Source organism: Asterias amurensis, chromosome 18, assembly GCF_032118995.1.
Source record: "Asterias amurensis chromosome 18, ASM3211899v1".
Taxonomy (NCBI): domain Eukaryota; kingdom Metazoa; phylum Echinodermata; class Asteroidea; order Forcipulatida; family Asteriidae; genus Asterias; species Asterias amurensis.
Window position 1 is genome coordinate 3,333,974 of NC_092665.1, and position 13,435 is coordinate 3,347,408.

Consider the following 13,435-nt stretch of genomic DNA (forward strand, 5'->3'; position numbering starts at 1 on the left):
ACAACCACAATAAATGAACCTAAATACTACGACTATATAAGTTAGAGAGATACAACCTTTCTGTACCAAAAGCTGGAGAAGAGTGAGGGTGGTTTATTGTCTGCATTTGCTTTTATATGGCTATGTACACTAAGGAAAAAGATTAGGGCCTGCTCAATAGGCGTAAACAAAGGAACTTACAATAGGCTTTTATACTACACTGGGGGTTTTGGAGCTCATTGTTCACCATTTACAGCTGACATTCCCAGATGGTCATATACAATAGGGGAATGGTAAAAGTCTCCAGTGCGAGCACTAAAAGCTAACACATGCTTGGCAGCTGTTAATGGAATTCACTACAAGGGCAAGATTACGTCAGGTAATGTTTATATCAGCCCACTTAATACGTTATGCCAATTGTAAATCAGGCAACTTTTACGTCAAGGCACCTTTACACATCAGGCCATCTTCTCACGTCCGGTTCGCCTAAATGTTTGAGTCCGTCTTCAGATAATCATTTGCCCACAAGAAGTGGTGGTCGTAATTGCATCGGATGTTTCATTAAAACATCTTCAGTTGATTAAATTTGACAAATTACTTGCATTGAGACAACAGCAGTCGTAATGTGAGAGTCCCGTGGGTACATCTTAAGCTTATTGCTCTAGGAGCGTTTACTACATTGGGTGAATAAAAACAATTGTATTTAAAGATTATAGATAGTAGTCAGGAAAATGAATAGTTTAGTTGTTTTTAGCTGTGCTACGCATCTTGAACTCTCTACCACTTGACCTTAGATCTTGTCTTTGTACCACAAAATTCAAATTTCTTTTCAAAACTTATCTTATGTCACAGGTTTTTAGAGGACTAATTTTTGTTTTCTTTCGTTTTGTTTTTGGTTTTACTGTGCCTTGAACACCCAGCAGGGTGGAAATGTGTGCAAAACAAGTCTTTATTATTATTTTTTATTAAAGCTGACTTAGGTAGTGTCGGTTTATGACTTTCCCAATCTAAAATGGTTTTGTATACCAACAACTGGGGAGAATTGGGTTTACAAACTGTTTAATTTTTTCCACAAAATTTTACAATTCACTTGTATTTAATGAAGCTCATTTTTACATATTTTATTTCATTTTCATTTTATTTTTAACTTTACCTTGACAACAGTGAATAAATTTGCATAGTTATCACTCAGACTTGGCTATTCACTGCAGTAAAACAAATTGCATCGACCAGTCTGTTGCCTACGGTCTACCCTTTCCAGCCATCAACAGATCGCAGTCATAAAATAAAGTCCCAGGATAAACATTTGAAGTGGTATTTATTATTGAGTATCTTTAAATCACTCAGTAAAGCTCTCAAATTTCTCTCTGGATGCGAGGAAACCTTTTTACGAGAGGATAGTTTTCTCCCTGGTCGGTCGAGTGGTACACGCATCATGCTACATTGGAAACAATTTCCACACCAATTAACGAGGGTGGCATTTTATTTACGACATCCGTTGCTTTCTCGGACTCCATAGGGTAAAGTGCATTGAAGCTAATCAGAAAGGAAGATGGAACAGCTTTCATGTTGTTGGTTTGTAATGTAAACGGTCGTATTTTGTTCTGGGATTTTAAAGACACTACTGGACACTATTGGTAATTGTCACAGACTTGTCTTCTCACTTGGTGTATCTCAACGTATGCATAAAATAACAGACCTGTGAAAATTGGAGCTCAATTGGTCGTCAAAGTTTCAAGATAATAATCAAGGAAAAAACACCCTTGTCACACGAAGTTGTGTGCTCTCAGATGCTTGATTTTGAGACTTCAAAATCTAATTCTGAGGTCTTTAAATAAATTTTGGTGCAAAATTACTTCTTTCTCGAAAAACTTCATTACTCAGATGGAGCCGTTTCTCTGATGTTTTATACTATCAACAGCTCCCCATTACTCGTTTCCAAGTAAGGTTTTATGCTAATAATTATTCTGAGTAATTTTAACAGTGTATTGTTCCTTTAAGCCTGCCAGCGTGGGGTACTGTTTAAGTGAAAAAGGCCTGCACTGTAAAAGTCAGCTGCTTGTAATATCAAGTGAATTGATAGGGAAATATATTAACAGTTTTCCAATCTGCATATTGGGGGACTTTGGAACGCTAGGCGGCATTAGACTTCTCAGGTAAATTTCCATTGTTTACGTAGTTCTGAGCATGCGTCCACATTACCAAGAACTATGGATTTGCCTGGTGTGTCTGCTGCCACCAAGCGTCCAAAAAGTCTCCCATTGCTTGTTTAGTGCTTATCTACTTTTTGTGATTGCGCAGCTGGACCTGACAAAGTGTACAGAAATCATCGAGTGTTGATATTTTTTTTCCTGTGAGTTGCGTGAGTAGTTTGAGTAAGGGTTAAAAATAAATTATTTTCTCAAAACTAACACTGGATTCAAACTGCCCCGATCTATCGGGCTAGCTCGGTGGTCTAGTGGTAAGACATCTGCCCTAGCAATGCAAGGGTCATGGGTTCGAATCCCAGTTTTTAAGTTCATATCTGTTTTGAGTAATTACCAAAGGCTGTGGACACTATTGGTTCTTGTCAAAGACAAGTCTACTCACTTGGTGTATCTCAACAGATGCATAAACTAACAAACCTGTGAAAGTTTGAGCTCGATCGGTCATCAAAGTTGCGAGATATAAATGAAAGAAGAAAACGCCCTTGTCACACGAAGTTGTGTGCATTTAGAAGGTTGATTTCGAGACCTAAAGTTCTAAACTTGAGGTCTCGAAATCAAATTCGTGGAAAGTTACTTCCTTCTCCAAAACTATGGCACTTCAGAGGGAGCCGTTTCTCACAATGTTTTATACCACCAACCTCTCCCCATTACTTGTCACCAAGAAAGGTTTTATGCTAATAATTATTTTGAGTAATTACCAATAGTGTCCACTGCCTTTAAGCTGTTGGAGTAGTAAGCAAGGAAGATATGTACTTTTTTCTTAGTTTCTGCTCATCTGAAATCTAAAGGACATTACTATAGTGAGAGAACTTGGCTCTGTCCCTTGTTTATCAAACATGACAGGATCCAGATGTGATCATGTGTTACTGAAATGGTTGCTTGTAATGCTTGACCCGTCAGGTATTTTGCTGTAAAGTTTTTCTTCTTGTGTACCGTCTTGTTCGAAAGGCTCTGTTAATTGGTAGCTGCTGTGTTTCGCCCACGTGCACAAAACTGTGAGGGAGACTTAACACTTAAAAAATAATTATTTTGCAAGTTTGCCCCAAATGAGGCTTAAAGGCAGTGGACACTATTGGTAATTACTCAAAATAATTATTAGCATAAAACCTTTCTTGGTAACAAGTAATGGGGAGAGGTTGATAGTATAAAACATTGTGAGAAACGGCTCCCTCTGAAGTGACGTAGTTTTTCGAGAAAGAAGTAATTTTCCACGAATTTGATTTCGAGACCTCAGAATTAGAATTTGAGGTCTTGAAATCAAGCATCTGAAAGCACATAACTTCGGGTGACCATGGTGCGACAAGGGTGGTTTTTTTCTTTCATTATTATCTCGCAACCTCGACGACCGATTGAGCTCAAATTTTCACAGGTTTGTTATTTTATGCATAATGTTGAGATACACCAAGTGAGTGTCCAGTGTCTTCAAAAATAATTATTATGCAAGTTTGCCCCCAAATAAAGCTATCTCTTGGCTTGGTAAGGGGCTAAAACATAGGACTCGAATTGCCTCTAGATATGGGGCAATCTTGGGGTACAGTTGGTAGGACACTGCTCTAGAATTGTAAAGGTCGTGGGTTAGAATCCCACCCGAGTAATATGCCTGTGATTTTCTTTCCACATAAACTAGGGAAAGTACTGATGATGAGTATACAGTGCTAACACACATCGGTGTATATGGGTAAAACCTAAATGAATACCTAGAAACAGGTTATCGAGAAAACAAATTGAATGGAAGTGGGCCAAGACCATTCCATTACAAATTGCCACGGCGGACGAAAATAGCTCGTCTGAATGCGTTGCGACAAAATTAGCCCCACACTACACATCTTGTTAACAGAGTGAGGGAATGTGACATCAGCGCAACTATTTGAGGCTTCCTTGTGTGTGTCTGTGTGCGTTGACATTTAGCCAGTGACGATATATTTTACATGGATTTAATAAGCTAATAGATCAGGACGTCAGATCGAAACTCGTCAGATGACATTTCGGTGTTGTTGCACACCGAACTGAGTGATTGTATCTTGGGAATCGAGGGAAAAAGTTTATGTTTCTTGTTATGTGCAGTTGCATAATTCTACCCTACTGAATAAGAAATTTGTAACATGCTGTGTTTGCCCCAATTTGAGTGATTGTATCTTGGGCTTCGTGAGGAAAAGTCTATGTTTCTTGTTATGTGCACTTTTATATTTTTGACTGAAGATGGATTGCATTGAAGGAAAAAACTTGTTACTGCTGTGTTTCTGCCATCATTTTCAGTTTCACTAGGATTACTGTTTTATTTTATCAATATTTGGAAAGAGAACTTCTTTTCTTAGCTGTTATCATTCCTTCCTCACCCCTCAAACCATCATATAACTCAATTCCTTCTAGCTCCTTGTCAATATGGTAGAAGCCACAGGTCCTACCCCACGAAAACATGCATACGTCGCTCTTCCTAATCAGCCAACCTCTGTAATGACTAAAATACAAAGATGACAATTCTTAGCTCATGGTCCATAACGTAGTGCCTTAGTGTGCACTTAGTAACCACTCATAAATGTATTTATTTGATCTGTCTGAATGTTACCATGGCTGCGTAAGGGCATAGCTTTAATTGGTGCCGATCGCTCACGGCCCCAGCAACCAAAAGTAGCTGAAATTGCATTATGGTGTGGTCCAGACGTTATACCCCCTGCCTTTTCCTGCGGGAACCGAACGCACATTTAGCGCGAGCGATGATCAATTTTAGACAGCGGATATGTCCACTGGCGGCCATGTTTATTGGATGGCAATTTGATAAGTGTTTCCATGGTAATGCCACATGCGTGGTGTGAAGATGTGAAAATGTTGATCACACGGGAGGAAGCCCTGCTAATAAAAGGTACTCTTTTGCAGTATTCGGTGAAAGTGTTTTCCTTCACACTTTGTTTTGCCTGGTTTTCATTTGCAAAAATGAAAAAAGTGTTTCCAAGATACAAAATAACTGACTTGATTGAAAATACATTCCTCCCAGGTATCCAGTAAGAACAATTTGGTATCATTTTGAAGCGATGGCCACGCGACCATCATTTCAACATCTGAGTTTTAATGCAACAAGATCTGTCTTACAATTTAAAAATCATCGCGACGAATGGGTCGGCACAATTATTTTCAAAATGCCACCGCAAATTTTTTGAAGCCTGTGTTCTATCATTATTCATATACGCCAAGTATATTAAATTGTGGATTGTCTCAGCAGTATATGTATCAAATTAAAGGATGACATGTGACGTGGTTCCACCAATCGAATGACAAATATCTGTGCGTGTGAGGGTTTTGAAGAATATTATTGCTTTACGCATACACCGATGTGTGCTCAGCACTACATGCCCGGTCTTCCACTAATGTAATTTTAACATCTATTAAAAATCGTTACGTACCGGCTGCCAAAATACAGGGTGCAAACTACCTCTATAGCCACCGGGCAATATCATTGGCTACGGTGGTAGCAAAGACATCTGCCCTAGAACGGCGACTACGTGTGTTTGAATCCCAACCGATTAATACGCATGTGGATTTTTTTTTTTCATTTTTTTTATCACAGGACTCTGGAGAGTACTGAGTGTATTGTGCTTTACACACATCATGCACGTCAGTGTTTGGGTAAACCGCAAATAGTATATAACTGATCTAATGAAATTATAATGGTTCTATTTGGTGTAGTATTGCTTCAATTGAGTTTCTACTTAGCAAAACATACATGTAACAGATTTTATTTTGTTTATGAACCAAACTGTTGACATGGTGTATGTGCTCCATATTTAAACCTGATAGCAGTTTTCTTTTCTGTGCTCAGTGGGTTATTTAAGGCACTGGATACGTTTAGTAATTGTCAAAGACCAGTATTCTAACTGCAAATGCATTTAAATTAAACAAATTGTGAAAATCTGGGCTCAATTGGTCATTGAAGTTCCATTGAAAGAAAAAATACCTTTCATGTGCATGAGAAAGGTTTCAGGCCTGATATCTTTCCAAGGTTCAAAATTTTTAGTGGGAACTTACCTCTTTATTAAAAAAAAATGTTTCTTCAAAGGGAAGCATTTTTCTGAATGCTTTATCAACACCTCTCTGTTGTTTTCTACCAAGTAAGTTTTTATGTTATATATTTCGAAAGGTGTATAAGATGTTTAATTATTTCCAGTGGTTGTTTGTGTACATCCAAGCCACACCTAAGCCTACTGTACAAGTTTACCATTTTGTTACCTATGAGGGGTTTTTCACACTAGCTTGCTCTGATCCGTGTTGAAAGTCACACAGTTCCAACCTGTGTTGATTCCATAACATTTCAACGGTTAAAATCCGCTCTTCTTTCACACTACCTGACGCCAAATCAGCTTCTTTTGCAACACTTGGAAATTCTCTACACGGGATAAAAAACACCCAATCCAATAAAGGTTGGTTGTGACACGGATCGAACGTTCTGCGCAGGTCAGCGTCGGAATGAAGTTTTGTCATGGGAAAAGGGCAGACGGACTTGTATGAGTTGGACTTTCGTCCAACAGATTTTGTTTGTTGTGTGAAAAATGCCGAAGGCGGTTTGAAAATCTGTCCAGAAGTTGTCCTTGTGGAGCAGACGAGCAGAATAGTCGATGGAACTTTGCATATTTCATTCTCTACCTGATTGCGTGGGTTTTCCCAAGTTGGGGTTTTCCTCCCACATCTTAAACTGAACATTTTCTTCATCTTCTCATCTTCCAACATATCGTCAGGGCCTAAGGGGTAAGAGTACAAGCACTTTTGAGGGTCCCTTGGTATCTGAGATCGAAAAAAAATTATTAAAAAATGTTAATCATAATAAGAATATTTCTTCCTTAACGACACTCGACACTATTAGTAATTGTCAAAAACTAGTCATCACAGTTGGTGTTTCTCAACATATATGCATAAAATAACAAACCTGTGAAAATTTGAGCTCAATCGGTCATCGAACTTGCTCAAAAACTACCTTTATTCAGAGGGAGCCGTTTCTTACAGCGTTTTATACAATCAACAGCTCCCCATTACTCGTATCAAGAAAGGTTTTATGCTAATAATTATTTCGAGTAATTATCAATAGTGTCCACTGCCTTTAAACAAGAATATCATCATCTTTATTTATTCATCCAATATTTAGGATAGAGCCTCCCTAATACCTGAAGCGGCCCCTCTGTGCCGTCATTCCAGAAGGAAATTCTTGAAGGAAATCTTTTTTTTCATCAGATTTACTCTAAGTACAGATGATTCAATTTTAATATTAACCACCCACGACCATTTTGTCCTCCGCCTGGATTCTTCAAGTCTACTCTTCCCAGAATTGTTTAATCCCAGAGATGATAAGAGGAGAAAAATGAAGCAAATTTGATTAAAAGCAACCTTTCCCTTTTTAAGTACTGATCTTCATCTGAACCTCAAAGGGGTTTTTCATTCAGATTTTGTAAAACATGCGAAAAGAAAAGCGGAGTTAATGCAGATGATGAATTTCAGGGAACAAAAATAGTTTCACATCACACTGTTATAAAGCACACAGTGAGCATTGTATCAGCACTTTGTATTACCATGAAATAACTAACTAAGTTTCAACTAACTCAAGTGTATCATTTATTATTAAGTCAGTTATGAGTCAATGGTACAGTTCTTAAATAAAAAACAAATTTATCAGAAGACGGCATTCTCCAGAAGACGGTCAGAGCACGCTGACCAAAAAATTGGGCAGAACCAACCAAAAGAGATTTTTACATCGTGTCACTGCAAACCTTACTCAATGTGTTTATGTTGTGACCATTTTCCTATTTGTTGTTCTGAAAATCATTTTAATTTCACCATTCCTTTAAAAGGAAAGGCATTGATTCCAAATGTTTTGCCGACTGTTATATGAAACTATTTGTCCATCATCAATCAGCCCAAATGCGTAATTGATATACTTGAAACATGAACGCCCCCACGCAAAAAGACAGCCCCCTCGCAGGTGCAGCGCTTTCCATTTCCCCAGCGTTCCACATTAACCCCCTTCCTCCCCAGATGTATCCTTAAAAAAAAAAATTATCTCACTAATCAAAGAAACAAATAAAACCCTCCCCCAGACAATCAAATTAACATCCTTGTTTCAATTCCAAGACAATTTAATTAAAGTTGTTCTACATCGTTGGATTTGTCGTATCGCCTCCTCGTGCCTTCTTACGAGAATGCAGCTCCTTCTTCTTAAAGGAACACGTTGCCTTGGATCGGACGAGTTGGTCTATGAAAAGCGTTTGAAACCGTTTGTTATGAAATGCATATGGTTAGAAAGATGTTTTAAAAGTAGAATATAATGATCCACACAAGTTTCACTCAAATTTACACGGTTTTTCTTTTACGTCGCGAACTAACACGGTCGGCCATTTATGGGAGTCAAAGTTTTGACTCCCATAAATGGCCGACCGTGTTTGTCGATGAGGTAAAACGAAAACCACGCAATTTCGAGGCATATTTGTGTAGATCATTGTATTCTACTTTTACAACATCTTTCTAACCATATCAATTTTATAACAAACGGTTACAGAATGCTTTTCAAAGACCAACTCGACCGATCCAAGACAACGTGTTCCTTTAAAGGAACATTACAGAATTGGTTTTTGATAACAAAACAGTTGCTGGCAGTGTAAGCATTTTATGTGATCCACTATAAACATAGACTGACAAACCTGTAGAAGTTTGAGATCGATCGGCCGTCTGGGTCACGAGAAAATAGTGGGGAAAAAACGATTACACGTTTTGCATGATATCGATAAAAAACAAAAATAAAAAAATAACACACTCATTGAGCAATAAACTCCAAACGGGAATGTGGTTTTAATTGTCTCTCATCAAAAATGACATATCAGACAGAAATATTTCAAGGGGTGTTTTCTCACGCCTGTCTGCTTCGTTTTGAAAGGGCAAGGGCACCCTATGAGGAAATGTCAAGGGCACCAAGGCAATCTCCTGAATTACTTCCCTGGAGTATCAGGCCTGTTTTCTACTATCACCATCATTAAGGCCCGGTCCCACTGCAGCGATAACGATAACGATAACGATCACGACGCATTGGTTGAATTGCTCCACGCAGAATACACACACGCTCATTCAACCAATGGAATGCGTTCTCTTGGCGCCGTTATCGTTATCGTTCTCGTTATCGCTGCTTTGGGACCGGGTCTGTAGACCACATACATTTAATGTAAATTTCTGATCTTTTACGATATTTTTAAAATTTTGTTTATGTATACTATTATTCAAGTCAATTCTTACAAAGTCTGTAATGTTCCTTTAATAGTTCTTCCCCTATTGGTCTGACTCCTTTCCCATCCATTAACAGACCTGCTCTTGGGGGGATGTTTAGAAGTGTTTCCGATTCCCCCCAGGCCGTGGTGTCTTGTCTTGGGTGATGTCGGCAGACAAAGGACGCAATATTTTTAATCCTGCAGGGACGATATTTTTCGGAGGCAGATATTAAAAAAGGGTGTTTGGAGGAAATGGAGTTAAAGGGATGGCATTAGATTTGTTTGGGGGCATAAATGTAGAAGTGGAAATTGCAATTGACAAGAAATATCAGAAGAATTTAAATAAGCCTTTTTGAGATATGGCGGACACAATGCTACAACACTATAAGGTTTGAGTAAATTTGTGCGTATTGACCATAGAAATAGAGTGTGTGTTATTTAGTGAAGTGCGCATTTTAGGCGACGCAGCGTTTACACGTAAATCCTATTGCCAACCGACATGGTGAGCATGGCATCAATCGCAGCATGTGATGCGCGTGCAAGGGGTCCACCGTACCTCAAAAAGGCTTATGGAGTATACCATGCCTAATATGAGGCAGAACGTTACCCCTCCTCAAAATGTTCAAACAGTATTTTCCCCTTGTAAGGAGATACACCCCCTCCCCCTAAAACATCTTAAAGGGACACATTACAAATTACGATGGATTCGTTCAAGAGTCTTCATTGCCAGTGGAATCTGTCGCTTATCTCTCTTTGTATCCTGCAGTTGTGTCTTAAATTATGGATCTTTTTAAAGGTTTTCAAAAGATTTCGAGACGATGAGTGTTACTTTTTAAGACACCTACATTCTGCCACTCCTCCTGAAGTAGGACTAGTCCTTGTTTATTGCCCTATAATTAACATCTATAGGACACCTTATAGGAACACGTTGCCTAATCGGGCGAGTTTGTCTATGAAAAGCGTTTGAAACCGTTTGTTATAAAATACACGTGGTTAGAAAGATGTTTTGTAAGTAGAATAAAATATTCCACACAAATATGCCTCGAAATTGCATGGTTTTCCTTACACACCGTGAGCTAACAAGCCATTTTTGACTCCATAAAATGGCCGACTCCGTTAGTTTGCACAGTATTGGGCTTCATGCTCTCAAGTTTTCATGCTTACAAGTTTTCAGTTAGAGTTCAGTTTTTTTCTTAACAGCCTATCACATCCCTGGGTATAGGAGAAGTTGTACAAACACAAATCCTTTAATTTTCAATTTAGTTGTCAATATGAGATCTATTTTTATGTTGCACCTGGTAAGAAAGTGCTGTGGCGCAATCTGCTGTCAACCATAACACTGCGGCAAACCCTTTTTCGTAACGATATAAGTGCACTTGATCCTTTTACTTACATTACACAAGGTGCGTTGTTTGTTCGCCATTTATGTCCCATCTGAAGGACAAAGTAATAACCATCCGAAGGACGAAGCAATAATGGTTAAGTGTCTTACTCAAGAACAGGGCCCAATTTCATTTGCTAAGCACACAAGTTTGCTTAGCATGAAATTTCTTTGTTGATAAAAACAGGTTTTCCAACCAAATTTCCATGTGATTTTCAGGATAAGCAAACAAAAACTGAATACTAGTAACAATCACTATGCAACAAATGGAAATTTGGCTGGTAATCTTGTTGTTATTGAGGAAGAAGTTTCATGCTTAGCAAATTGTTATGCTTCAACAAGATGCTATAAATCTGTTTTAACCACAACGCCTTACAAAGCAGTCTACCCATCTTCAGAGAGAAAGTCTTGAGTCTAAAAGATTGAACACAGCAGCACAAGAAGCAAGTTTTTACAAGAGCATGGCTGTTAATTCTAATCCCATCATCTCAATCGCTGAACCATCTCTGAAAAAAGAACAGTTTCAATACTGAAAGCCTGCCACAAGAAACAATATTTGATTTCTTGTTTCCTCATCCAGTATTTCTTGGCATCATTCAAGGACTCGGTCGATTCTTGCCAAATAATTATTTTCTCTTTCCTTTATTTCTTGGCTACAGGTTAGAGGTTTTAGAAAAGAAAATCATCGTCGATAGCGGCGAAACACCAGGTGTCGTCTACGAGCTGAAACACAAAGTTGAGCACTTTAAAGAGAAACTGGAAGTGAGTATACTTTGTCCGATTGTTTCTCCTGAAGACAATCAGAGCATACTGATTGAAATGTTGAGTCGTTAACCACCGGTTCTTTTCAGAACCAATACTACTAAAAAGAGATATTCACATGGTGTTTACGCAAACCTCTCTTCTATTAGTAGATTTGAACCAATCGTGGAAGACAACCATTACAAATAAGGCATTGTTTCCACCCTTCTTTACTTTAAATTATTTTAAAGGGTCTATGTACTATTAGTAGGACAAAAAACACAATGTCCACAGATTAACACTAAACTTACACAGTTTGAAGATGATGATAGTAGAAATCTTCCCTGAAAATTTTACTTGCTGAGGTGCTGTAGTTTTTAAGAAATGTGTAAAACAATGTCTTTGTCTCAGTTATCATAAGACGAAAACTATTTTAGCATGTAAAAACGTATTTTCATGACATTGTGTTACTCATTTCTCAAAAACTACATTACCTCAGCAATTAATATTTTGAGGTACACTTTCTACTATCATTATCTTCAAACGGTGTAAGTTAGTTAAATGTAAATCTGTGGACATAGTGTGTTGTGTTAGGAAAAAGTACCCAAATCCTTTGAGGAATGTCTGTCAAGCAAGTTGGAATTTTATTTTACTGGTTTAATTGTTTATTTGTTCGGTTTTACTAGAAAGATAGAATGAAACATTAGTTTTTTTCTAGAGATGTGTACTAACAAAAATGCCAAATCAAAACTCTGGGTGCAATTTTCTCAAAGATGTCAACAGTCCATGCGGAGATACTGTTTATACTCGATTTTAAAATGGCAGATCTTTACGTCAATTCACCACCCTTAGTTATGACCTGATTGATGTTGTGTGTTTTTTTTCATTTTATTTTTATTTATATTTTTCTTAGAGCGTAGAACATCTGAGCTGGCTCGGTCTCTTCAAAGAAGTGGTCGCCGAGTCACAGAGCAGACTTCCCTTCTTCCGGAGGAGACTCAGGAAATCAGAGGAGGAACAAAGAAGAGTCCTAGAGAAGTTCAACAAAATAAAGTAAGAATCGATGCGGATTACTGCTTAGCATCAGGACACAAATCTGCTAAGTAGCTTTGGAGGTAGTGCTTTCTGCTCTACCAGCCAGGCTTCTAATGGTTAATACACAAGCCTACATCCATATGGACTGTATAGGGGGGTAACCCTGTTTCAGCCCCAGGAGTAGGTTGTAACGGCCCCTGGAAAATAGTTGATTGTAGCCCACTCCTTGAAGTGGCCTTCACGCCTTGTGTGTCTGGAGACTTGCATATTTTTGTTGTTGTGGGAAATGTGCGTAGCAAAAATAGGTTACCAAGAAAGGTCTATTGTGGTGAAGAGATCATGACAGCTGGATGTACTTTTAAAGACACTGGACACTATTGGTAATTGTCAAAGACCAGTCTTCTCACTTGGTGTATCTCAACATATGCACAAAATAAAAAACCTCAATCGGTCATCGAAGTTGCGAGATAATAATGGAAGAAAAAACACCCTTGTCACACGAAGTTGTGTGCTTTCAGATGCTTGATTTCAAGACCTCAAATTCTAATTCTGATTTCTCGAAAACTACGTCACTTCATAGGGAGCCGTTTCTCACAATGTTTTATACAATCAACAGCTCTCCATTACGCGTTACCAAGTAAGATTTTATGCCAATAATTATTTTGAGTAATTACCAATAGTGTCCACTGCCTTTTATACATCACAGACAACAAGAGGAAGGTTCCACAGAATTGTTCAGGATGCAAAGTTTAGTCGATCTCCAAGCCTGCTAAAACTCTGACCGTACAAAGCGGTACCCTTAGTTTTATTTCTCGTCGTCCGCCCTTTTTGTCGGTCTCATGACAAAATCTCGATCC

At 38.3% G+C, this 13,435-nt stretch overlaps 1 protein-coding gene across 2 annotated transcripts in view; it reads left to right on the top strand.

Moving 5' to 3' along the window:
• The window catches only part of LOC139950325 (high affinity cGMP-specific 3',5'-cyclic phosphodiesterase 9A-like), a 120,595-nt gene that overhangs the window by 83,059 nt on the left and 24,101 nt on the right, over positions 1 to 13,435 (top strand). For both annotated transcript variants that reach the window (XM_071948938.1, XM_071948939.1), the window contains exons 4-5: positions 11,462 to 11,564; positions 12,457 to 12,596. In XM_071948938.1, coding sequence (XP_071805039.1) covers positions 11,462 to 11,564; positions 12,457 to 12,596 — 243 coding nt within the window. The remainder of the gene's footprint in view (positions 1 to 11,461; positions 11,565 to 12,456; positions 12,597 to 13,435) is intronic.